At 42.3% G+C, this 27,127-nt stretch overlaps 3 protein-coding genes and 3 non-coding genes across 7 annotated transcripts in view; all 6 read left to right on the plus strand.

Annotated features, from left to right (window-relative positions):
- Positions 1-10,348, plus strand: part of LOC139378806 (histone deacetylase 8) — a 36,641-nt gene extending 26,293 nt beyond the window's left edge. Inside the window, exon 11 of the mRNA XM_071121324.1 lies at positions 8,418-10,348. Coding sequence (XP_070977425.1) covers positions 8,418-8,440 — 23 coding nt within the window. The 3' untranslated portion in view covers positions 8,441-10,348. The remainder of the gene's footprint in view (positions 1-8,417) is intronic.
- Positions 10,349-12,804: 2,456 nt separating this feature from the next.
- Positions 12,805-18,373, plus strand: LOC139378807 (cbp/p300-interacting transactivator 1-like). Of its 2 annotated transcripts, none has more exons than XM_071121325.1 (2): positions 12,805-12,866; positions 15,725-16,507. In XM_071121325.1, exons 1-2 carry the CDS (start codon positions 12,847-12,849, stop codon positions 16,299-16,301), a joined length of 597 nt encoding a protein of 198 aa, XP_070977426.1. In that variant the 5' UTR covers positions 12,805-12,846; the 3' UTR covers positions 16,302-16,507. The 2 variants fall into 2 exon arrangements, with proteins under 2 accessions (XP_070977426.1, XP_070977427.1); XM_071121326.1 differs by lacking the exon at positions 12,805-12,866 and adding an exon at positions 13,087-13,348 and having other exon boundaries at positions 15,725-18,373.
- Positions 18,374-19,855: 1,482 nt separating this feature from the next.
- Positions 19,856-25,854, plus strand: LOC139378809 (small ribosomal subunit protein eS4). The gene is made up of 6 exons (XM_071121327.1): positions 19,856-20,091; positions 20,519-20,699; positions 22,468-22,565; positions 23,077-23,248; positions 23,873-24,030; positions 25,686-25,854. The coding sequence occupies exons 1-6, from the start codon at positions 20,065-20,067 to the stop codon at positions 25,785-25,787; spliced, it is 738 nt and encodes a 245-aa protein (XP_070977428.1). The 5' UTR covers positions 19,856-20,064; the 3' UTR covers positions 25,788-25,854.
- On the plus strand, positions 20,942-21,017 carry LOC139379671 (small nucleolar RNA SNORD61). The gene has a single exon (XR_011628412.1). It is a non-coding gene; the product is annotated as a small nucleolar RNA SNORD61 (small nucleolar RNA).
- Positions 22,672-22,747, plus strand: LOC139379672 (small nucleolar RNA SNORD61). The gene has a single exon (XR_011628413.1). It is a non-coding gene; the product is annotated as a small nucleolar RNA SNORD61 (small nucleolar RNA).
- LOC139379669 (small nucleolar RNA SNORA57) lies at positions 24,140-24,274 on the plus strand. Its single transcript, XR_011628410.1, has one exon. It is a non-coding gene; the product is annotated as a small nucleolar RNA SNORA57 (small nucleolar RNA).
- Positions 25,855-27,127: the final 1,273 nt, after the last annotated feature.

Consider the following 27,127-nt stretch of genomic DNA (forward strand, 5'->3'; position numbering starts at 1 on the left):
TTAACCCACTGTTCCTAGGCCGTCATTGAAAATAAGAATTTGTTCTAAACTGACTTGCCTAGTTAAAAAAGGTTTAAAATTTTTGGGGGAAATTTGCCTTTGTGCAGATTGCCATGTCTCATTTTCGATTAATTGAAAAGGATACTTTTAATATTATGGCAGAACTGAAGTGTGTTGGTTGATAAAATACCTGTATTTATGGGAAAGATGTTTGAAAAGGGTATTTTGTTTGTAAATTAAATTGTAAATTGGAATGGTAGAGTTATGTCCTTCATGGAGTTATCAGAATTGTACGGGAAGGTCTGCTCAATCCAAGAGTACAACCAATTGATTACAGTATTTCCCCAAAAATGGAGGAGGCAGGTGGCAGCGGGAGGAGGTAGGGAACTGGTCTGTCTGCCCAATACAAAAGATAAAAATTGGCGGAGGAATAAAAATAGCATAAATAGGGAAGTATACCAGTTTCATTTGAGGACCAGGATGTTGACAACTGTGCCATACAGATTGCAAAATAGTTGGGAAGAGATTTTTGATGTACCAATTCCATGGTATAAGTTGATTATATAAAACTATGCAAGATTCATGACTTTGTGCTTTTCAGCTAAAATTACTATATAGAATTCTTGCCTCCAACAAAATGTTGAATATTTGGGGCATAAAGTCATCGAAGCTCTGCAGATTTTGAGGATACAGAATCAATAGACCCATTTATTTTGGTATTGCCCTCGGGTAGCCTGTTTCTGGTCTCCGGTTCAGGAATGGCTGAAAATGCATAGCATTGATCTAAAATTGACCTAAGAAATAGTACTGTTAGGACATCTGGAGAGATGTCAGTCAATTACTAATACTCTTAGTAAAAATATTTATCTTCAACTCGCAATCTGTGGATTAGATAGATTGAAATTGTACGTTAAACATCACGGCATAGTTGAAAGATATGTGTTGCGTAGAAACCTGAAGTGGGTGGCCAGCAGAGATGGATGGAATGGGCTGAGGGTTGGTATGTGGAACTGGAGACAAGTGGGAGTGATTCTGGTCAGATCCAGCTTGCGCTGTTCTGTGAAGGGAGTAGTAAACAGCGTTGTACGAGATCTTCAGTTTCTTGGCAATTTCTCTTATGGAATAGCCTTCATTTCTCAGAACAAGAATAGACTGACGAGTTTCAGAAGAAAGTTCTTTGTTTCGGGCCATTTTGAGCCTGTAATCGAACCCACAAATTCTGATGCTCCAGATACTCAACTAGTCTAAAGAAGGCCAGTTTTATTACTTCTTTAATAAGCACAGCAGTTTTCAGCTGTGCTAACATAATTGCAAAAGGGTTTTCTAATGATCAGTTAGCATTTTAAAATGTTAAACTTGGATTAGCTAACACAGCGTGCCATTGGAACACAGGAGTGATGGTTGCTGATAATGGGCCTCTGTATGCCTATGTAGATATTCCATTTAAAAAATCTGCTGTTTCCAGCTACCATAGTCATTTACAATATTAACAATGTCTACACTATATTTGTGATCAATTTGATGTTATTTTAATGGACAAAAACAATAACATTTCTAAGTGACCCCAAACTTTTGAACGGTAGTGTATATTTTAATGTTGTGAGAGCTCCAACCGCTTTCTCATTAATGTTGCAGGAGATGATAAACGTGTGTGAGATAACATGACAAACACTTTGCTCCCAGAGAGTTGTCGAATACGAGCTGCGATTGATTAACACACAAGTAGTAAATACCTCTGCTCAATGCTCGTCACTTTACCGGAATTTCCAAACAACATCTGGGGGACATTTACGAGACTCTGAGCTCTGTTTAAAAATAGAGAGGGATAGAAAACATGGTTGCTTTTTGCCAGGCGCTGATTGGAATGGATGCTTGGGTAGTGCAAGTGTGTGTGTGTGTGTGTGTGTGTGTGTGTGTGTGTATGCGCGCACACACACACTGCTATGCAAACCCCCTAGTCTGTTAGCTCAGGCTGGCTTTTAAGCATATGCAACAGGACGTGCTATAATGATGGGTTTACCACACACACACACACTACAATGCAAACAAATAGGAAACCAAACCATGCCTCTATAAAACGATTGTTTGTCAAAAAACAATCTATACGGTGCCTTCAGAAAGTATTCACACCCCTGAACTTTTTCCACGTATTGGTACATCCTGCATTTAACATTGATTAAATTGAGATTTTGTGTCACTGACCTACACACAATACCCTATAATGTCAAAGTGGAATTATGTTTTTAGATTTTTATTTACTTATTAATAAAAAATGAAAAGCTTTGTCTTTTGTCAGTAAGTATTCAACCCCTTTGTTATCCCAAACCATAAATACATCCACGAGTAAAGATTTGCTTACATGGACTCTGTGCAATAATAGTGATTAACATGATTTTTGAATAACTACACCACACACACAATTATCAGTATGGTCCCTCAGCCGAGCAGTGAATTTCAAGCACAGATTCACCACAAAACCCGGGAGGTTTTCAAGTGCCTCACAAAGAACGGCACATATTGGTAGACCGGTAAAAATAAAATAAAGCTTACATTTGAATATCCCTTGGAGCATGGTGAAGTTACAAATTACACCTTTGGAGGGTGTATCAATTCACCCAGTAAGTACAAAGACGCAGGCGTCCTTCTGAACTAAATTGCTGGAGAGGAAAGAAACCACAAGGATTTCACCATGAGGCCAATGGTGACTTTGAAACAGAGTTTAATGGCTATGATAGGACAACTGAGGATAGATCAACAACATTAGTTACTCCAATACTAACCTAAATGACAGAAAAAAATAAAAGGAATCCTGTACAGAATAAAAAATATTCTAAAACATACATCCTGTTTTGCAATAAGGCACTGAAGTAAAACTGAAAAATGTGGCAAAGAAATGGACTTTATGTCCAGATTACAAAACACTATGTTTGGGGCAAATACAACACATCACTTTTCATATTTTCAAGCATGGTGGTGGCTGCATCATGTTATGGGTATGCTTGTCATCGGCAAGGACTAGGGAGTTTTTAAGGATGAAAAGAAACAGAATAGAGCAAACACAAGAAAAATCCTAGAGGAAAACCTGATTGTCTGCTTTCCAAGAGACACTGGGGGACAAATTCACCTTTCAGCAGGACAATAACCTAAAAACACAAGGCCAAATATAAATATATACTGGAGTTAACTAGTGGACTAGTTTTCACTTAAATCGGCTTAAATCTTTGGCAATACTTATATTGCTGTCTAGCAATGATCAATAACCAACTTGTCCGTTTTTAAATAATTTTAATAATAATGTGCAATCCAGGTGTGCAAAGTGCTTAGGGACTCACAGCTGTGATCGCTTCCTAAGGTGACTAACGTGTATTGACTCAGGGGTGTGAATATTTATGTAAATTCGATTTCTGTATTTAGTTTTCAATAAATGTGCTAACATTTCTAAACCATGTTTTCACTTTGGGATATTGTGTAGATGGGTGAGAATCTATTTAATCCATTTTGAATTCAGGCTCTAACACAACAAAATGTAGATTAAGAAGAGGGGTATGAATACTTTCTGAAGGCACTGTATGAGTGTATGATTGTCATTCTCACAGCTTTTGTTGGTTAAACGTGAAACAGCCTGTTAATAATAGGAAATCAAAGCAGCATTGTCTGTATAGACACTGACGTGTTTGACCAGCCCCTTCTATTCAACACATATTCACCATCGCTATGCATTCACAGTGTTTACCTAACCATATTCAGACATGCATCGCTCTGAAACATGATATTGAAAGCTACAGATGGAGACCCAGGACAAAGGTTGTAAAGTGTGTGGCTGGTTATTCATTGGTTGGAAATAAGCTCTCTATCACCATGTTATGCAAGTGAAGTGTTACCTTTGCGTATTTACCTTTTCTGTTTCCTCATTTGCATATCTGCTCTTGCTGAGGAAGTACATCACTTATGCGTTTTGCATTTTGAATAACTGTCCGTCTGGGGAACTGCTGCAGTGTACACGTGCACACACATCACAGAGAGAGAATGCAGTGTAGACAGACAACACAAATCATTTGTTGCATCTGGAATGTAGTTTTTTCAACCCTGGTACTGGATGCTCACAGTCTCCACATATACTGATTTTTATTTTATTTTTATAAACGCAACATGTAAAGTGTTGGTCCCATGTTTTAATGAGCTAAAATTAAATATCCTAGATATTTTCCATACACCCAAAAAGCGTATTTCTCTAATTTTGTTCACACATTTTTTACATACCTGTTATTGAGCATTTATTGTCAAGATAATCCGCCCACCTAACAGGTGTGGCATATTTAGAAGTTGATTAAACACCATGATCATTACACAGGTGCACCTTGTGCTGGGAACAATAAAAGGCCACTCTAAACTGTGCAGTTTTGTCACACAACACAATGCCACAGATGTCTGAAGTTCTTAGGGTGCATGCAATTGGCATGCTGACTGCAGGAATGTCCACCAGAGCTGTTGCCAGAATTGAATGTTAATTTATCTACAATAAGCTGCCTCCAATGTTGTTTTAGAGAATTTGGCAGTACGTCCAACCGGCCTCAACTGCAGACCACGTACAGTACATTCAGGAGGTATTCTGAACCCTGGTCTTTTTCCACATTCTGTGACATTACAGCCTTAATCTAAAATGGATTTTTTTAAATGATAAAATCCTTATTCTATACACCATGCCACATAATGACAAGGCAAAACATTTTTTTTTATAAATTTTTGCAAATGTATTAAAAATAAACTAATCATATTTACCTAAGTATTCAGACCCTTTACTCAGTACTTTGTTGAAGCAACTTTGGCAGCAATTACAGCCTTGAGTCTTCTTTGGTATGATGCTACAAACTTGGCACACCTGTATTTGGGGAGTTTTTCCCCTTCTCTGCAGATCCTCTCAAGCTTTGTGAGGTTGGATGGGGAGTGTCGCTGCACAGCTATTTTCAGGTCTCTCTAGAGATGTCCGAGCTCTGGCTGGGCCACTCAAGGACATTCAGAGACTTGTCCCTAAGCCACTCCTGCATTGTCTTGGCCGTGTGCTTAGGGTCGTTGTACTGTTGGAAGGTGAATCTTCGCCCCAGTCTGAGGTCCTGAGCGCTCTCGAGCAGGTTTTCATCAAGGATCTCTCCATACTTTGCTCCGTTCATCTTTCCCTCAATCCTGACTAGTCTCCCAGACCCTGCAACTGAAAACATCCCCCAGCATTTTGCTTCCACCACCATGCTTCACCGTAGGGATGGTGCCAGGTTTCCTCCAGACATGATGCTTGGCATTCAGGCTAAAGAGTTCAATCTTGGTTTCATCAAACCAGAATCTTGTTTCTCATGGTCAGTCCTTTTAGGTGCCTTTTGGCAAACTCCAAGCAGGCTGTCATGTGCCTCTTACTGAGGACTTGCTTCCGTCTGGCCACTACCATAAAGGCCTGATTGGTGGAGTGCTGCAGAGATGGTTGTCCTTCTGGAAGGTTCTCCCATCTCCACATAGGAACTCTGGAGCTCTGTCTGTGATCATTGGGTTCTTGGTCACCTCCATGATCAAGGCCCTTCTCCCCCAATTGCTCAGTTTGGCAAAGTTTCTGAATACTTACGCAGATAACGTATTCCTGTTTTCCCTTTGTCATTATGGGGTATTGTGTGTAGATTGAGGGGAAACATGTGGAAGAAGTCTTAATACTTTGCGAATGCACTGTATAACCACGCCAGCTCAGGACCTCCACATCCGGGATCGTTGGAGACCAGCTACCCGGACAGCTAATTAAACTGTGGGTTTGCACAACCAAAGAATTTCTGCACAAACTGACAGAAACTGTCTCAGAGGAAACTCATCTGCGTGCTTGTCGTCCTCACCAGGGTCGTAACTGACTTCAGTGGCCAATGCTCACCTTTGATGGCCACTGGCACATTGGAGAAATGTGATCTTCACGGATGAATCCCGGTTTCAGCTGTACCGGGCAGATGGCAGACGGCGTGTACAGCGTTGTGTGGGTCAGCGGTTTATTGACGTGAACAGAGTGCCCCATGGTGGTGGGGTTATGGTATGGGCAGGCATAAGCTACGGACAATGAAAACAATTGCATTTTGTCAATGGCAATTTGAATGCACTTAATGCCATTCATCTGCCGCCATCACCTCATGTTTCAGCATGACTAATGCACAGCCCCATGTCACAGGATCTGTACTCAATTCCTAGAAGCTGAAAATGTCCCAGTTCTTCCATGGCCTGCATACTCACCAGACATGTCACCCATTGAGCATGTTTGGGATGCTCTGGATCAATGTGTAAGACAGCGTGTTCCAGTTCCCGCCAGTATCCAGCAACTTCACACATCCATTGAAGAGGAGTGGGACAACATTCCACAGACCACAATCAACAGCCTGATCAACTCTATGCAATGGAGATGTCGTAGTTAACGACGAAATGGTGGTCACACCAGATACTGGCTGGTTTTCTGATCTACGCCCCTACCTTTTATCTGTGACCAACAAATGCCTATCTGTATTCCCAGTCATGTAAAATCCATAGATTAGGGCCTAATTAATTTATTTCAATTGACTTATTTTGTTATATGAACTGTAACTGAGTAAAATCTTTGAAATTGTTGCATGTTGCATCCACATTCTCTTTCTTCCTCGTTACGACAGACAATGAATCGCTGAACGAACAAACTCAGCAAAAAAAGAAACATCCCTTTTTCACGACCCTGTCTTTCAAAGATCATTTGTATAAAACAAATAACTTCAGTGTGAAGGGTTTATACACGGTTTCCCATGCTTTTAATGCAATTAAGGTCACAGTTATGAGAAGTTAGGACACTAAAGAATCCTTTCTACTGACTCTGAAAAACACCAAAAGAAAGATACCCAGGGTCCCTGCTCATCTGCGTGAACATGCCTTAGGCATTCTGCAAGGACGCAAGAGGACTGCAGATGTGGCCAGGGCAATAAATTGCAATGTCCTTACTGTGAGACGCCGAAGACTGCGCTACAGGGAGACAGGACGGACAGCTGATCGTCCTCGCAGTGGCAGACCACGCATAACGACACCAGCACAGGATCGGTACATCTGAACATCACACCTTTGGGGCAAGGTACAGGATGGCATCAACAACTGCCCGAGTTACACCAGGAACGCACAATCCCTCCGTCAGTGCTCAGACTGTCCGCAATAGGCTGAGGCTGGACTGCAGGCTTGTAGGCCTGTTGTTAGGCAGGTCCTCACCAGACATCACCGGCAACAACGTTGCCTATGGGCACAAACCAGACAGGACTGGCAAAAAGTGCTCTTCACTGACGAGTCACGGTTTTGTCTCACAAGGGGTGGTGGTCAGATTCACATTTATCGTCAAAGGAATGAGTGCTACACCAAGGCCTGTACTCTGGAGCGGGATCGATTTGGAGGTGGAGGGTCCGTCATGGTCTGGGGCGGTGTGTCACAGCATCATCGGACTTGTCATTGCAGGCAATCTCAACGCTGTGCTTTGCATGGTACCCTTCTTGCAGGCTCATCCTGACATGAACCTCCAGCATGACAATGACACCAGCCATACTGCTTGTTCTGTGCGCAATTTCATATAAGAAAGGAATGTCAGTGTTCTGCCATGGCCAGTGAAGAGCCCAGATCTCAATCCCATTGAGCACGTCCGGGACCTGTTGGATCGGAGGGTGAGGGCTAGGGCCATTCCCCCCCCAGAAATGTCCGGGAACCTGCCGGTGACTTGGTGGAAGAGTGGGGTAACATCTCACAGCAGGAACTGGCAAATCTACTACAGTCCATGAGGAGGAGATGCACTGCAGTACTTAATGCAACTGGTGGCCACACCAGATGCTGAATGTTAATTTTGATTTTGACACCCCCCCCCCCCCCCCCCCCCATTTGTTGAGGGACACATTATTCCATTTGTTAGTCACATGTCTGGAAGTTGTTCAGTTTGTCTGTTGTTGAATCTTATGTTCATACAATTATGTACACGTTAAGTTTGCTGAAAATAAACACAGTTTACAGTGAGAGGACGTTTCTTTTTTTGTTGAGGTTACATTACATTTAGACAAGTGAACTCTTAGTCACCGCTAGGCTACTCCTCCCGCACACACATACCTCTTATCTAAACCAGGCTAACAGGAGGTTACATCTCCTTTCATCTACAGATAAATCTGAATTATCACTGACAGCACTTCTGTCCACACTTAGCGGCATGCTTAACGCTGTCACTGATGACGATGCTGAGGTGTGTGTGTGCGGGTACATGCTCTGTATGGACACTGAGAGAAATTAATGCATTTTTTCTGTGTGTTTTGACTTTGTGTCATGAGTGTTTTCATTGTGCTTATTTCTAAGTATCTATGATTAATTTAACCCTGTTTTTCCCTCCCTCCATTCCTCCCCTCTGTTGTTTACAGGGAATTTGAAGAATGTGGTTTAAGAGCGGAGTCTCATGTTTCCAATCAGGGCCTCCTGGGGTAATGAACACACACACCAGGCTGATGAAGACCGTATGTTGGAGCTCCATCCTTTGCCAGCGGGGAGGAGAGGGAGATGTTGGATTGTGAGGGGGGGGGGGGGGGGGGGGGGGCAAGAGAAGTGTGGAAAAACATGACTTGAATGTTTCCAGGGGGATGTTTTATTGTAGGGGACGAGGAGGAGGGTAGGGTGCTGATGTTGCCGGTTTGCTGTTTCCGTTTTGTCTTTGTATAGTTTTTTTTTCTAACTGTGGGGAGGAGATTCTGGTTCGACTAGCCATGGACCAGACTGAGAATATCTGCTCTAAAAATGGCTTCCAGGGCCCGTATACCCAAAGGGTCTGAGTATGAATGCTGATCTAGGATCAGAATTTGAAGATGATTTTAACCTTTTAGATCATAATGAATAAGATTGCATGGCCCAGAATTCCTACCTTTGTTATATTTTGCTTCTAAATTTTCAGTTTAGAACCTGGGCTATTGGTGGGTTGTAATATTAGACTTAAATGTGTACATATTTAGGCGAGGGAAACATTTAGGATGGGCTATGTTAAGATTTGTGCTAAACGAGTAAAGCAGACATGTCGGGGGCTCGTGTTACCTCTTTAGCTGCTTCCCTGGTGCTGTATGTTCATGCCTCCCTGGGGTGAGTTTCCCAAAAACAAAGATAATCTTACACCCCACCCCATATAGAGTATCCTGACAAGAACTTTGATGTTTTATGATCTTAGTGCTACAGGTGATCTTCACTACATGAGTGCAGTACTTTTCGAGAGCTTTATATGGGCATTTTTCTTAACTGAACAAAAATATAAGCGCAACTATTTCAAAGATTTTACTGAGATACAGTTCATATAAGGAAATCAGTCAATTTAAATAAATTGGACCCTAATCTATGGATTTCACATGACTGAGCAGGGGCGCAGCCATGGGAGGGCATTGGCCCACCCTTCTTGGGAGCCTGGTCCACCCACTGGGGAGCCAGGCCCTGCCAATCAGAATGAGTTTTTCCCCACAAAAGGGCTTTATTACAGACAGAAATAATCCTCAATTTCATCAGCTGTCTGGTTGGCTGGTGTCAGATGCTGAAGAAGTCTTATGTGGAGGTCCTGGGCTGGCATGGTTACAAGGTCTGCGGTTGTGAGGCAGGTTGGCTCTACTGCCAAATTCTCTAAATTGACGGAGGTCGGCTTATGGTAGAGAAATGAACATACAATTCTCTGACAACAGCTCTGGTGGACATTCCTGCAGCCAGCATGCCAATTGCATGCTCCCTCAACTTGAGACATCTGTGGCATTGTTGCGTGACAAAACTGCACATTTTGGTGGCCTTTTATTTTCCCCAGCACAAGGTGAACCTGTGTAATGATCATGCGGTTTAATTAGCTTCTATGCCACACCTGTCAGGTGGATGGAATATTTTGGCTAAGTAGAAATGCTCAGTAACAGGGATGTAAACAAATTTGTACACAAAATCTGAGAGAAAAGCTTTTTGTGCGTATGGATCATTTCTGGGACCTTTTATATCAGCTCATGAAACATGGGACCAACACATGTTTATTTTTGTTCAGTATATATTGTACAGACTAGACTGTGTGTTTTTAAGTGGCATGTCAATGATCTGATCTCTTGTCTAATGAAATCTTTTACGCAAAAGCATCGGGCAAATTTGATTTCAGTTCTGTTCAAACCGCATGTTTTACTTTCAACTGTAAGCACATTAGGAGTGTAGAACAGTTTTTTATAATTTTGCTTTTGGTTTCACAAAAGTACAACTTTTTTTATGGTTCACCTGTCTTTGCCTTCTATATGGTGTAAATAAATTTTTTTTTATTTTATACAAACTGATTAAAACATGAGCTTCAATCACATCCAGTATAGGAAACTCACCAAATGTATGTCTGTGTCCCAAATGACACTTCGCTATAGTGCACTACTTTTACTTTTGACTGGAGCCCTATGGGAATATAGTGCCATTTTGGGTGCAGCCTAGAGGTGGGGAATCAAAGTGGGTTCCATGTGTGGAACAGAAGTTCTGTGTGATCTTTATGGATTTCATTTAAACATTATGACCACAACCAGAACACACACACAGAGTACGCACACTCACCGACAAACACACACACTTTATGGATTCTGTGGTCAGAGTTGTGGTTTTCCTCAGAGTGCATGTGAAACTCATTAGTCTGTTTATGGGTTCGGAGGAAAGACGAAACTGATTGAAACTCCTATCTTGTAAACAGCTCTGTGACAGCCTATTGCGCAAAGACTCAGTAAAAACGGATGAATTTATACAGAGTAGGGTAGTTCTGTCTTCCACCTCCTCCCCCAAACTTCCCATATGACATTGCATGGAGACCAGAACAAGACAACTTCAGGGCCTAGGGAGCTGGATTCCCAAAAATATTTTAAGACATACTGTTTCTCTATTTAAAACATTGATAATTCCTCAGATTTCTTAAAGACAATTTTGAACATTTGGCATAGAGCTGTTGCATGGCATATCACTTTATTTTTGGATTGGCAATATGGCCAAATTATCAGTCCTTTGCCAAACAAAAATGTTTCTCAATCCACTTTATTTATTGGGCCTTTAATCATTTGAAGAAGAGCCCGTCCTCCACACCTCTCTCTCTCCCTCCCATGACCCAGAAACCGATAAGTGGTCAGGTGGTGATGACAATTCGTTAGTAGGCGACGGATGAGTGTCTTTCCCTCCTTGATAGCCACCTTTCAAGTTGTCATTTGTGTAAGAGTTTTGAAATCTGCCACAGCCCCTTTGATTTAGCTTCTTTTTTTTTTTGAAAAGCATACACACGTTTAAAAACAATATGGAACTTATTGTGCCTTTAAAATGTCCCACACAACTAATTTAATTTCTTTTTAATCACTTTTCACTTATTTTGGGCTCCACCACTGTAAATGTAATTCAACAGATGAAGCGCGGTCATGTCTAGAAGGGATGCCGCTAATGTGAAAGTGATGTCAGTTTACATATTCAAGTCAAGTCGGAAATCATTTTAGCTAACCCTAACACTTTTCCTAACCTACTACCTTAATTATCCTAACCAGCTGCTTAAGTTTTGCTGACTTAGGAAAAGGGAGGCAAGAGAGGGCAAGAGTAAAGAGGACGCAGGAGTTGCGCAAATCCAATTGAGAAAAAGCATGGCTTCCATACATTAACCATACACATCCTATCTGCCTGACGGCTTCACTAAAGAAACTCAGAGCCTTGTGAAGCCTTAAGAACGTTTACTCTCCTCCCCAGCCTGAAATCAAACTCCCAACTCTATTCATGCTGTTGAATAGCACACCTGCCTGCCATGTCCTGTATGACGACTAGACTGACTGCATCAGGCCTTCCCAACGACATTTTATGCAAAACATCATGTTTCCCTCCATAGGATGTCATCATTTGATTTGAATACGACATCAGTTGACCTTTTTAGATTATGAATTGTTTTGTCATAAGATACGTGTTTGCTTTAGGGCTCAGTCTATAAAATAACTAGGCTTGCAAAAAAAATGTATCAAAGGAGAGTTGTTGGACATTACAAGCTGACGTTAATTTGCGTTTATGTGGGTCGGTCTGTTTTTACCCGTTTTTTTCTAGTTTTACATTCAAGAGGGAAATTGAAAACCGTTCGTCTCATTTGCATAACGTTTTCTCACCGGGGAGAAAGAGGACTCCCCGTACTTCCATACATCATGCTCGAGCCTCATCTACATGAGAACTGTCCCCGCGCACTGACGGGACTTGACCACAATAAAGACAGATGCTCGCAAGCCTTTATGTGGTTAACTGAAAAGGAATTAAGGCGCGTGGTGTTTTAAAAGAAGGTGCCTTGGCATGTTTTCTTTTCTCTCTCTGACAATATTGAGACGAATTGTTAAAAATCAATGCATGAATGAACAGAGGATCTGAAAAAAAGGCTGTGTTATCAATGGGTCTGGGTTGATAGGACAACCTCGAATTTTGGGAAATGTTTAGGTCTGTCATTTTATTTCACGATGGCATGAGTTATTTGACCTATAGTTGTAACAGAGGACTTTAAAATATTAAATAGGCCTACCTAATTGATGACAGCATCCACGGTGTCTGTCTAAGTAGGCTAGTGCGAGTGTGTTGGCCTACACTGTTTTTCATTTTGGTGTCACATTTTATGTTGTGCAAATCATCAGTTATTGTTTCAAGTGCATTGAGGGGTGTTGGGGCTATACGTTCCCTCATGAATGATAATCAGTGAGATGGCTGTTGAGAATAGAATAGAACACTATTTGATCTGTGATTGTAGAGAAAGGCGCTCGCTCTTGAGAATAAAGAACATCTGCCTCAGTTGAGCGCTTTCATGACGGGCACACGGAAACTATGGAAACTGGAACACTAAGGTACTGGAATTAACCGAACCGTTTGTTGGGCGATAGCCCTTGTGCGTCTGTCCGATTCTCTTCATACTCTTGGCCGGGATTTTGATGCTGTCCAGCCACAAACGCACTTCGCCCGCCGCTTCTTGAGGGTCGAGTGTGTGTGCGAGTGAGTGAGCGAGCGAATGAATAATCCTTTAGATTCAGTAACAACACCATTGAGGGAACTCTGCCCGAGTCGTCCAGTCTAGAGAGAAATTGAGAGTGAAGGCGAGACGCTGCACGGGGACAATGTCCTGATCCACAACCGTTTACTTTATGGCTACAGTTTAACAGGACCTAACGGATGACTTGCTAAATATAGACAACTATTAACAAACGTTTTAGTTGATGACAACATTTACTTACTGGTGTGGTTTTGCGAATTGATTTGGGTTCATTAGACATCTCACCAATCCTCTCCACACACGGACCTTCTCTGCTGTGCTGAACGTTTTTTCTAAAAGGTTTGTTATACATTTTCTGTTAATGCTATTTGTAAGTTATGCGTTAGGCTAATGTTTATTTGACATTGCCCATGGTTTGCTTTAATATTTGTTTTCTTTCGCAGAGCAATAAGGCAGAGTGTGCACTTGTATTCGCCAAACACTTGTTTTTTTCATGTTTCAGTTTCCCGAATCTGCATTCTGAAGTTTGCCTACACCCTGAAATGAAATACATTTTACGCGCTATTTGAACGATTTATGACACTACTCAATAACATTCATCTCCTAAAAGCCTGGTTTTGAATAAGCTATTTAGTCAATTTGACCAAATTTGCAAATGGGGTCAAAAAATATTTGTCACAAACATGAGTTAGCCTATATGTGTTATGCAAAGTAGGCTGGCTATACGTTAATGGCATTTTGTAGGGTGATTAAATATCCTTTCTGCGTTGTTTCCTCCACCCCATAGTTAAATGTGTTGATTCAATTAAAACAAGTGGTCATGCTAAGCCTCAGCATATGGTGAAGGTGTGTGTGCAGATTGACGTTTCAATTTGTTCGTCACGCATGGTAATTGACACCGCCGTTGTTGGGAGAGATGAGACGCGTTTTATGCTCTTTCAGGTCTGACACTCAAGTCCACCGGGAGACCGATATGATTAACCATATTACTGAAAACCTGTTCCAAGTAACTTCTATAGTGATTGTCTGACATAATGTGATTAGTTTATATAGGCTAAATATACTAGCCTTGCTAATTGACAAAGGTAGGCTATTCAATCAACAGTTTGTATTCTTGGCAATAGGTTTTAATGAAGCAGTTTAGTGAGACACATAACACTTCAATAGGCTCTGTTGGAATACTTTCAAAACGCATTCTCCTTCCTTGAGGAAGGCATAATCACGGATATAAATGGAAGGATATTTGACAGTGGTTTAAAGTACTTAAGTAAAAAGACTTTAAAGTACTGCTTAAGTAGTTTTTTGGGTTGTCTTTACTATTTAGAATTTTTATAACTTTTACTGCACTACGTTCCTGAAGAAAATAATGTACTTTTTACTCCATACATTTTCCCTGTCACCCAGAAGTACTTGTTACATTTTGACAGAAATGGTCAAATCCACACACTTATCTAGAGAACATCCCTGGTCCTCCCTACTGCCTCTGATCTGGCGGACTCACTAAACACAAATGCTTTGTTGAAGTGTTCCCCTGGCTATCCGCCAATAAAAAAGACTACATTGTACCGTCTGGTTTAAAACCAAATACTTTGACTTTTACACCAGTAGTAGTAAACTTTTACTTCAGCCATTTTCTATTAAGGTATCTTTTTACTTTTACTCAAGTATGACAATTGGGTACTTGTTCCACCACTGATATTTGAACATGACCCAGTGTCTCTCCTTCCTCCTATTGGTCTGTCTGTCTTCCCGTCAGCATCATCAGTGTAATAGAAAGCTGTTGTGTTGAGGAACCATGTGCAGTCAGTCTGCCTCTGACAGTAATCATCCAATGAATAATGAACACAAAGGACCAGAGAACACACACAAAGTGGTGAATACCAAACAGCTGTCAATGGCAGGCCACAGAAGATGACGGGTGTGTGTGTTCTATAGGCCCAGTGCAGCTGCATGCATGCCTGTAGCAATTATCCTCTCCCTAAATATGGGCTGGGGCAGGAAGGGGGTTGGATGAGTGTGTGTCTCGGGAAGGGGGTTCCAGTGGATCAGCACATACAATTAAGCGATTAACTGCCTAAAATGACAGCCTCATGACTGGACGTGTGTGTCCCTCTTTCACGCAAACATGCACGCACCCACATACACACTCCTTTTCTCAGGGCGATATGTATGTATGTTATCATGTGACTCAGACCTCAATGGGTCTGTTGTCTTTTAACCCTATTATGAACCCCAGACATCTAACCAGACAGTCAATCAGTCCCCTCTCTCTGAGCCTATGGTATTTTCATGGTTAATTGACTTAATTGACTTAGTCTGTATCCCAAGTTCCCAAACCTTGGTTGGTTCTGGTCAAAAGTAGTGCACTATAAAGGGAAGGGGGTGCCATTTGGGATACAGACCTTTCTCTTTGCAATGTAAAAAGCAAAAACATTTTTTTTTTTGTTTGTTCGTGTGACCCACCAATTAAATTAGACAATGATTTTTAGCTGGGACAGTCTCCAGTCTCAACTTAGTGGGTAGTAAAACAATTGACTTCAGGCTGTTAAAGCAAAGAAAATGAGTCTTATCATCACTGTGATCCAGCCGCTATGATGTCATATCTCTTATCAGAACCTTGTATGTTTTTAGTACTCTCTGTTATCGCTTCCGCCTTGTGTAGTGTCCCTGTTTGATGACGTCATCGTAACATCTTTTCCTCTTCCTTATTCCCAGGCATCCCCAGGTGATGACCTCACTACTGTTCTCCAACCCCACCCACGTTGTCATGAAGGACCGCGAGCTGCCGTCATCCTCCCTCACCCTCCTCCACTACACCGGGACGGCAGTGCCTGTCAAGACACCCGGGGGTGGCCCCTTACCCTCCTCCTCCACCACCCTCCACACCTCCACCTCTCCATCCCTCTCCAAATCTCAGCCATTCTGCCTGCAGACCCTCCAGACCGGCCCTCACCTCCTCGCCAGCATGCAGCTCCAGAAACTCAACTCCCACTACCAGAGTCTGGCTGGCGGTATAAGTGGGGGCGTAGCCTCTGGGCCCACGTCAGGACCTCAGAGGGGGTTTGGGGCCTCAACGCTGGGCTCGGCGGGGCAGCTGGTGGGGGGTACCCCTGGAGGTGTTGGAGGGAGGAATCAGGGCTGTGGGGGGATTATTGACTCTGACCCGGTGGACGAGGAGGTTCTGATGTCGTTGGTCGTAGAGCTGGGGTTGGACCAGGCTAACGAGCTGCCTGAACTCTGGCTAGGACAGAACGAGTTTGACTTCATAGCGGATGTACCTGCCGGATGCTGACCCACCCAAATGGAGGGATGAAAGGAGGGGATCTGTGCTCTCTCATTCTTTCCTTTTCATTATTCTCTAGGTTGGATTGACATAAACTCTAATGTCCCGGCTGGTTGCTCACCCAAACACACGAAATTAGACATTTTTTGGGGGGGGGGGTCACCCTCTGTTTTTCTCTAAAGGACAAGTTATGGACACAACCTGACGCAAAAAGAGCATGCTGTTCTCTTGTTTTTCCTCTGTATCCCATTCTAAATTTAAAGGAGAAAGGATAGACAGACACAGGGTCTAATGTTTTTGTGTGTCTCACTGAAAATACTATGTTACTGAGGGAACCTGAGCCTCGGGCCTGTCTGTCAATTTCACTCTACTTCCCAAGGGCCCCCTACACACACACCGGCAGAAGGAGGGATGGATGGTATTACGATCCGGTAATGGAAGTAGCAGCCATGAAACAGGCACTTGTCACTTATTCAGTTACCCCAACATTCAGGAGAGTTCAGCAGGTTTGATGGAACACCAGGGTGTGTGTGTGTGTGTGTGTGTGTGTGCGTGTGTGTGTGTGTGTGTGTGTGTGTGTGTGTGTGTGTGTGTGTGTGTGTGTGTGTGTGTGTGTGTGTGTGTGTGGGATTGTTCAGGTCCCTGTGACATAAGACAGACATGACAGGAGGCATCAGAAGCCTGTGTAGTCTCAGTGGACCGGTGTAACCTGACCTGTATGGTGCTGTCAGTGTCTGTATCTAAATAAATGAATGAGTCTTAACGTCCGTGGTCTTCGTGTACCTGGTAACTCTGTAGGTGAAATGAATCATAGTTCCTCCCCCCTGCCCCATCATTCTCTCTGTCTATTATAAGTCCCCCCCCCCATCTCTGTCCCCTGTGGTCCTAGAGCCAAGATGCTCCATTACTACCTACTCTGCTGTTGTACCGTCAATGTGTATGTCCAAAATGGCACCCAATTCCTTATATAGCACACTACTTTTGACCAGGGCCCATGTACTACTTTTGACCAGAGCCCTGTGTGTCCTGTTCAAAAGTAGTGCTGTGTGTTTTTATATGTATATATGAGAGAATAGGGTGCAATATAGGACATGTACAATAGTTCCTGAGGGTTACAGGTAATGAGGCGGTTAAAGAAGGGTGACTTTAAAAAACATTATTTTTTTTGGAGAGGGGTTGACTTGTGAGAGCTGAAGGCTAATTAATTATAAACTAATGATTGCGTACATTAATTATTTTTTTGAACAGTACCTGTTCAGAAGACTACAGAAACAAGATTACCTCTTAATAAAGAGGAAAAGTTCCAATTGACTAAGTTCCCATGTTCCAAGTGTGAGTCACTTGGCATCATCATGCTTCTTTCACCATGTGATACGTTGGTGTTTTTACCTTTTCGAGTTAGTCAGTCAGTAGGCCGGAAGTAGACCAAAGCAGGAGTAGGCTACATATCTAAACAGGGTCCTTATTGTTTTGTAGTTTTAGTTGCTGGATCACTTGATCGTAAGAGAGCACGAGTGTGTGTGTGACTGCTTGCATGGGAAAGTATTCCTGTAAGTTTCCCTTTAAGTTTTGACTCCAAGGAAATGCAAGATAACTACACCAACTTATTTCCTAATCAGAAACCCTTTGAGCTTCCAGACTAGCAAGAACATTTACTTTTCAGTTTGTTTTACTTTCCTTATGACATATCTGATATTTTTGTGGTCATTTTCTTTTTGTTTTAGCTTGAGAAACACTTCTTGCTATTGATTTTGTAAAGGAAAAAAAATGTTGGAGAAAAAAAAAAGAATCACTTGTCTAGCTACTGCACTGATTGTATGGTCCTAAGTTTCTCTCTTTAAATCACACCTTTTTTTAAATTGAGGCCTTATTTTAGAAAGGGGGAGGGACCCATTTCTTTTTTCTCTTTTTTGTTTTTGAAATGACAGATGGAATCATAACTGATGTTGATTTTTGTTTTAGCACTTTCTCCGTTTGCATCTCATTTGTATCTTTATGAAAATATGTACTAGATCATATTTAAATGCTTGTATTTTTGTTACTTCTCTGCATTTGGGGGAAAATAAAGAATACCAACCTGACTCGTATTTGTCATTACGCCGACCAGATGCAACATTTGTACATATTATTTTAGTAAATTCATTCATAAACCCTTGATTGCTGAGAACTGTTAACATTTTATAACATGTCGCCATCTAGTGGTGACTTGTCAAATCAACAGGTCACGCAAGTCCTATAATGAAAGGAAAATGGACTGTTGGCCTATACAGAACAGAATATTCGTAGGCATGATTTTTAGAAAGATTTGTCAAACATATAAAAACACACCATTGATAGGCTACAACAGACACACTGTTGCATGTTTATTGAGGGCCAGGGGTCAAGCATAATGCGGTGCCTTTGTGTAAGTCTTTAACTTCTGTAACTATGAGAAGATAAATAGAGCATACACTTAAAGCATATGAAAGCAAGCTGCCAGAAAGAAGGACGTCACTAGTGACATTTGTCATGGGAATTGGAAACACATGCGCCTCAGAACAGCTTTATTATCTCGCGCAGCATAAACTGAAAAGCCCGCTGGCATTTCCTGAGAGATATGGACAATTTACATTTGAGAGGCTCGGAGAAGACAAAAACACATAGGCTACAGTACATACCAATATATATATATTTATTAGGATGAAGACATGTAGGCTAGACTTGCGAATCAGTATATTCATTTTAGGAAAATAAGTTAACCTGTATGTGCGTTGCTTAGGCATATTACAATTTGAGAATATAGTAATGAATGTAGGGCGCGGGAAGCAAACCCAGACCTCTGGCGTGTTAGGCAAACATCCTACACATCACGCCAATAGTGTTAATACACTTGGTGAGAATTGTAACATGGCTCATACACTGTAATTTATTTGAAATATAGAAAATATTTACAATTATATAAGAATCAGTGAGAGCCATATCAGTATTTGTACCATTCAATACAATACAAATACTGACGTATGTGTACCTGGCCTGCTAAAATAACCATCTTCCATATTTCTAACAAGTTCAAGGAACATCCAGTTGCAGTTACTCTCCGCGACACTAGAGAGCGGACCATATAAACTCCGCTCTGTTTGTCCCTCGTCAGCACAATACTTGGTCTTATTTTCTAAGGCCTGAAAGTGGGAGGTCCTTTTCCCCGCAGACTCCAACATGGTGAGCTGTGTTTCCGAACGATTCTCGCCAGAATCATCGTCAAACATCACTTTTTCTGAATATAATATCCCACATATAACTGTGATAATTTGAAAAGACAAACATTTGGCGATGGCTCGTCCCTGTATTGAAATAAGGACTTAAGTTTTGGTCTATGAAACGATATTCGAAAAAACGAATTATTTCACCATCGGCTAGCTAGCTAGTGTCAATTCTGCCCATTTGAACCACATTTTTCTGTTACCAATACTTTTACGTTCAAAAGTCTATTTCAAAAGTGTTTACCTGAGCACAAACTTTTTGCAGAGAGAATTGGGTCAACATAAACCCTGTTGTGTTTTTATTGAGTAGGCCACGGTCGGAATTGTCATTCAAGGACCGTGTAGGAAATGAATATATTGTACGCCGAACTCTGCTAGCCAGACAGGTCGCATTGTGTTTCGAATTAAACTGAGTTGTCTGTTGTTAGGCTGGAAGTTTAACTACATTAGTTGGGTTGACAAGTTATTTTTCTGGTTGCTAGGCACGAGGACCGAAGAAGCACCTGAAGCGCGTTGCAGCGCCCAAGCATTGGATGCTTGACAAGCTCACCGGAGTGTTCGTAAGTACATGATACTTCATACCTAAATTATAAAACCACAATGTTACTTGTTAGTTGCAGACTATCATGCCGATTATTAGCTAAATTGAGGGGCATATCTATGGCCGCGTCGCATAGGAACGACTAGTTCCTGCAAAGATGTTGGGAAATGCAAGATGTCAACAAGCTAAAATGGTGGGGTGACTTAACTCTCTTTCTTAATATTCTCTGGTGTATGGCGAACCACCTGCAACTGAACAGACCTTTATAAGACACACAAAGAAAGTATAGGCAATAACATGTTTGTTGAAAATTACTTGACACATTGATGTTTTAATTTTTATGTCTTCCTGTGTATACTTGTCTGCTGAACCAACGTGGTCTATAGCTGTCATTGTTTACTGCTCATATAGTAGTTAAAATAGCACATCCAATTTTATCTATGTAGGCGCCTCGTCCCTCCACCGGTCCCCACAAGCTGAGGGAGTGCCTGCCCCTCATCATCTTCCTCAGGAACCGTCTGAAGTACGCCCTGACCGGAGACGAGGTCAAAAAGATTTGCATGCAGAGGTTCATCAAGATCGATGGCAAGGTCCGCACCGACATCACCTACCCCACTGGCTTCATGGGTGAGTTGGGTTTAATGAGTGAGGAAGGGAAGGGATGAGTATGTTCTGAGGAAGGGAGAGGAGTATAGTTTGCAGTGATGTGACCTTCCCTTATTGACTTCATAGGGGAGAGGGGTGGAAGATGATAGGTGTGGGTGAAGGGAAATGAGAATGAAGTGAAGGACTAGAGGGAAGAAGGGGGAGGGTACTGTTCCACTCATTCACTCATTTCACCTAGCCCGTGACTAGAGCTGGAAACAAGAGCAATGAAGACAATATTTGGTTTTGATCAATGAGCTGAAAAAAATCTCACCAATACCTCTAAGAAGTTCTGAGCTCTGACTTAAAGTAGGGATGCATTTTGTAGTATTTGAGCAGGTTATATGACGTGTATCTCCTCGTTGCTGTGAAATTGCATATGTAAATGTTTCTCGTTGTGTGTCCCAGTCTAAGGATGGGATGTTGTTGTGATGAGCATATCACGTTGGATGCAAGGCACTGAACTGACCGAAGACTTCTTCTTTAAATATCTAAAGAGTTTTTCACTTAGCCTGATTTGGTAGATGGCACGCTTAGTGTTTGGGGTGAGTTTCATTTAGTTGTAGCTAGTCTGGGCTTTGGTGGTGTCTTGATCACGCTTGTCAAATTATTCCTCACTTGTTTTCTCATTTGGTCTTCATGGCTTCTGGTTAGATAAGTGCACAACACACCTCACATCAGATGGAGGGACATCTGTGGACCCACTTAAAGGAATTTAATCTCTTTTTGGATCTTCACCCATATCCTCCTAGGGGCTCAAGCAAACTTGTACACACACCAGTAGACATTCACTCTCATATTCACACGGTTTCTCAGGCACACATCTTCACATGTACCCCATTAGACTTTCATGCACACACCATCTTGCACGCACACACCATCTTGCACGCACACACACTTCTGTACGACTTTTATTCCTGCCAAGAGAGCTATGATTGTGTTGTGATTCATTTCCCGGGCTAGGTGAAACCTCACATTATGTAAATGCAGACCATGTAACACGTCTCCTTTAAGGCTAGCTCACACACTGCTGTTAGAACATACAGTGGGATTTTAGCCGAGCCATCTAATGTACAATGGAGTGGATTTGTCGCTGGACCATGCCCTCCCGCATTGGTGCACCACAAGGCTAGATCACATGCTTTGATGGAAAAACGGTGTGAGATGTTTTCCTCTGATACACAATTGAGTCTAGAGGATTTGTATAGTGCCCCTCTAGTAGTCTGATATTTTGCCTAGCTAACTGGTGTACAATGGAATGGGTTGTGTTGTGCTTTTTGTTAGTATCTGACCTGGGTGGTAGATGGGCCAGTAACCAAAAGGTTGCTGGTTCGAATCCCGAGCCGACAAGGTGAAAAGGAGAACTTGACCTTAATTGCTCTGTTGATAATGGCAGACCTTGGCCATGACCCCACTCTCCGGGGGTGTCGCAGGAGTGAGATATGCAAAAACAAATTTCCAGTTCACCTGTATTAATACACACTTGTACCTGTGTGAAATATGACGAATGTAAGCACCAACCTAATTATTACTATTATGAACGGACTAAATATTGTTGGGTTGACTGTCATTCAGTTGGTTTGACTGTCATTCTAACTACTGGTATCTGAAATGCGCAGTGTCATTTTGTTCCCAGTTATGAGAATTTGATCCTGACTGACTTTATTGAATTTGGTCTGATGCGTCCTATTTTGGTGTTGGCCTGTTCTGGATTTGATCATTGATATGAATGCGTGATGTCTGTCTGTAGATGTGATCAGCATTGAGAAAACTGGAGAGCATTTCCGTCTGATCTATGACGTGAAGGGACGTTTCACTGTTCACCGCATCACCGCTGAGGAGGCCCAGGTATGCCACGTTGTCACACATGGTTGCGAGTCTAGTTATTCACAGCTCAAGCCTGTCTTTTTAAACCAAGCAGTACAAGTACAATATGATCTTCTGTATGGAGGGAGCGATGAAGACAGTCTTTGGTTTTGATCAACGAGCTGAAAAAACCCTCACCTATACCTCTAAGAAGTTCTGAGCTCCAACCAAAATAATTGGATGAATCCTAATGTGAAAGGGTTACAAATTCAACCTTTTGTGTAAACGCCTGTCTGGCCTGGTTTCATTTGGAGTAGTTATGCCTGTTTATCACATTAGGATTTAGACTTCAAAACCAAGTGGGTAATCCATTTTTTAAAGTCATATCTTACATTTTACGTGTCAGCAGTAAAATGTTTTTGTACTATCAGCAGTTGACTAATGAAACATTCTAGTGGAGTTTCCCTTTTAATTAAGCATTTACACTTCCGAGTCTAGGTTTGGGAAGCCATGCCATAACAATCACTCACTCTCCCCCTCTCCTTCCCTCTAGTACAAACTGTGCAAGGTGAAGAAGAACCTCATCGGCACTAAAGGAGTCCCCCACCTGGTGACCCACGACGCACGCACCATCCGCTACCCCGACCCCCTCATCAAGGTCAACGACACAGTCCGCATCGACCTCGCCACCGGCAAGATCACAGAACACATCAAGTTCGACACAGGTAACATCACGGTTAAAAATATATACTTTTAAAGTGATTGAAAGGGAAATGTATACATGTGGGGAAAGGGGTCTTTAAGGTTTGCCTGATAGATTTTTGAAGTGTTACATATCAAATCTATTAAGTGTGCGGGGTGGTAGTAATGTTTGGCTTGTCTTGAATTTAGTCAAATTGAAAAATTGTTATAAAAGCAGGATAAGTTACAGTGCAGCTTGTTCAGTGCTGCCTGCACACATCAGCTAGTTTCCTACTATCCCTGTCTATCTTGCATCCCACGGCTGGCAGGGACCGTTGATCTCAGACACTTACACGGGCAGAGTAATTAAATTAAGATTTTGTGTAGTCTTGCTTATCCCATGGTAGAGGCGTTACATTTTCTTCAATGGTGAATGTAGAACTGGATTGTTGACTCATTTTGACACTTTGTAGGAAAAATAAATTGTGAAAAATGGTGGTCTGTTCATACAGCCCCTTGGATCCACTAAGCACCACCGTTGAAACTTTTTGCAGACTTGACTGATGCAAAGCAAAAATACTACCCAATCAAATTTGGCATACTTTTGAAGTACTGTCTTTACCCTCATCGCTCTCTCCCCTTTTGTCTCCCCTCTCTTTTCCCTGTAGGTAACCTGTGCATGGTGACCGGTGGTGCCAATTTGGGGCGTATTGGTATCATCACCAACAGGGAGAGGCATCCCGGCTCGTTTGACGTTGTACACGTCAAGGATAGCGCTGGAAACATCTTCGCCACCAGGCTTGGAAACATCTTCATCATTGGCAAGGTAAGTAGAGAAGACTCATACACGCGCACTCAAACACATACCTGCACATCCACACACACCTTCGCATACAAACATGAGCTATACTACACCCTGACGACACTGCTCATCCCCTCCATTTCTTGACACTCATGTAGTTGATCAGTACTCATGTGTGATTGTACGGAGGTAGAACAAAGCCAATGCTATGTCTTCGGTACCAGCGTGTTATTGTCTGCTGGTTCTATCCTCAATCGCTGGCACACTTGACAATGATGAACAGTAGCTTTACCAACCATCCCAAAACGACACTACTTCAGATTTGATAGGAAGTATGTTCTATAGACAGACCCGTTCAAGGGACAGTTCACCCAAATTACACAATTGGTCCTTACCATGTAAGCAGTCTATGGACAAGTTATGACAGCAATCCATGCTTTGGTTTAGTTTCCCTGGCACTGTTTCTACATGCTAATGTTTCAGCATTTGTGGCACAAATCCCATTTAATGTTAGCATTTTTGCACCTTTTCAAATCATCTGTAAGTGACTTTGAGCTTCACAATACATTTTAGTTCATCTATAAGTGACTTTGAGCTTCACAATACATTTTAGATCATCTATAAGTGACGTTGAGCTTCACAATACATTTTAGATCAATGGTCTCCAACCTTTCCTGGCATGAGAGCTCCTTTAAAAAATGAAACATGTTGAGTGTTGTTTTTCTAGCTTTCAAATGTTCATGTTCTCTTCCCTGTGTCTGTAATATACTGTGAGCTACTCCTAGGTGGGCTATGAGCTCGCGATCTACCTGTTGGAGACCCATGCTTTTAGATATTGACAGACGATTTGGACATAAGCGAAAAATGCTAATATCGGTCCTGCTAGCATTTGGAAACTGTGCCATGACAACTAAACCAAAGCATGGATTGCAGTCATACCTTTTCCATAGACTGCTGACAGGGTAAGAAAACATGTCATTTGGGTGAACTATCCCTTTAACACAAGTAAATACTACAGCCTGATCAATGTATCGGTCCCAAGCGTTATAGACAGGTTTTGGTTGTTTTTCATTTTTAATCCCCTCCCCAATTTTCAATCTTGTCTCATCGCTGCAACTCCAACAAGCTCGGGAAAGGTGAAGGTCAAGTCATGCGTCCCCCAAAACATGACCCGCCTACTCATGCTCTTAACACTCGCCAGCTTAACCCGGAAGCCAGCCCCACCAATGTGTTGGAGGAAACACGGTTCAGCTGGTGACCGGGGTCAGCCTACCGGCACCCACTTGCCACAAGGAGTCTCTAGAGCGCCATGAGCCAATTTAAGCCCTACCGGTCTAACCCGGACGACGCTGGGCCAATTGTGTGCTGTGCTATGGGACTCCCACAGCCCGAGAAATTAACCCGGGTCTGTAGTAATACCTATAGCACTGCATGCGATGCATTGCCTTAGACCGCTGTGCCACTCGCAAGGATGGTTTTGGTCTTTTTAGACTAACATCAGTATTTGTTACAGCTAAGATGAAATGTTCCTTTTTCCTAAGAATCAGCATTCACTTTAAATTGCATCATATTTTGCCCACTTACTTTTGACCACTTCCTGTGCCATGTCTGTAGATTCCCTCTTTACCGGCATTCTTTTGTAATATCTTCCGTTTACTCTCTCCCTCCCCCATCTCCAGGGCAACAAGCCGTGGGTGTCCCTGCCCCGTGGAAAGGGTATTCGTCTCACAATCGCTGAGGAGAGAGACAAGAGAATCGCTGCCAAGGCCGGCAGCAGCTAAGTCCTATATGTAGTTCTAGGCATCCTGGCTTTGAAATAAAAACAATGTTATTTACAACAAAATCCAACCCCTGACTTGACTATTGTTTTCCATGTTGTTGATTAGTGAATTATCGGGGTTGTAAAATTATTTGAAAGGGAAATGTATTTTGATGAAATGTTTATGTAGGTTTCTTGTCAACTAGTGAGAGGTGGATGAGTATTTTGTTACAATTAGGCCTGTTATTTACACAGGCTAGTGCTTATATGATCATCTCACTGAACATTACAGTATGTGCTAAGCATGTTGTGATAATTGCCATTTAACACTTCACATTCACTTAAACCAGTATTCGGGTCATTGTGTATATTGGCACTCAGTCTTTTATGAACATTGTCATGCACTGGAAGGTGTGGTTTGGGTGATGTGGTATGTTATTGCTGCTGGTCATTAGGGGGATGTCTTCCGTTTTTCACCTTGCAGAAGACCATGGAGAAGAGGGCTGCAAGCAGCAATGGTAGGGTTCAAGCTACGGCCCCACAGTGCCACCATCAGGACACATTGCCCTAGGGCACGCTACACAACAAAAATGTAAACGCAACAATTTAAAAGATCCTACTGCGTTAGTTAATATAGACACTGGTCAATTGAAAGAGGTATATTAGGGCCTAGTCTATGGATTTCACATACCTTAAAGAAGTAGGGGTTGTGGATCAGAAAAGCAGTCGGTATCTGGTGTTGCCGTCTGCCTCATACTGCACAACACGTCTCCTTCGTATAGTTGATCAGATTGTTGATTGTAGCCTGGAATGTTGACTCACTCCAATCGCTGGGCTGTTGCTGGAAATTGGCAGGAACTAGAACGCTGTTGTGCGCGTCAATCCAGAGCATCCCAAACATGCTCAATTGGTGACATGTCTGAGTTTGAAGGTCATAGAAAAACTAGGGACAGTTTCAGCTTTCAGGAATTGAGTACAGATCCTTGCGACATGGGGCTGCGCATTATGTTGAAACATGAGGTGATGGTGGCAGATGAATGGTGCGACAATGGCCCTGAGGGTCTCGTTACCTTTGTACATTTAAATTACCGTTCATGATTGTGTTTGTTGTCTGTAGTTTATGGGGCACTCTGTTCACAACATTGACATGTCCACACAATGCCATCTGCCCGGTACAGTTGAAACCGGAATTCATCTGTGAAGAGCGCACTTCTCCAGTGGCCATCGAAGGTGAGCATTTGTCCACTGAAGTTGACCCTGGTGAGGAGGATGAGCACACAGATGAACTTTGGTGAGATGGTTTCTGCCGGTTCAGACATTTTTCAGATGAACAAACCTGCAGTTACTTCAGCTGTGCCTTAG

This window comes from Oncorhynchus clarkii, chromosome 21 (genome assembly GCF_045791955.1).
Source record: "Oncorhynchus clarkii lewisi isolate Uvic-CL-2024 chromosome 21, UVic_Ocla_1.0, whole genome shotgun sequence".
Classification (NCBI taxonomy): domain Eukaryota; kingdom Metazoa; phylum Chordata; class Actinopteri; order Salmoniformes; family Salmonidae; genus Oncorhynchus; species Oncorhynchus clarkii.

Bases quoted from the DNA above. Each gene is read 5' to 3' on its own strand.
- LOC139378807 (XM_071121325.1), top strand. From the start codon at position 12,847: ATGGAAACTGGAACACTAAG. The intron at 12,867-15,724 runs GTACTGGAATTA...CCTTATTCCCAG, and splicing joins ATGGAAACTGGAACACTAAG to GCATCCCCAGGTGATGACCT.
- LOC139378809 (XM_071121327.1), top strand. From the start codon at position 20,065: ATGCTTGACAAGCTCACCGGAGTGTTC. The intron at 22,566-23,076 runs GTATGCCACGTT...CCTTCCCTCTAG, and splicing joins TCACCGCTGAGGAGGCCCAG to TACAAACTGTGCAAGGTGAA. The intron at 24,031-25,685 runs GTAAGTAGAGAA...CCCCATCTCCAG, and splicing joins ACATCTTCATCATTGGCAAG to GGCAACAAGCCGTGGGTGTC.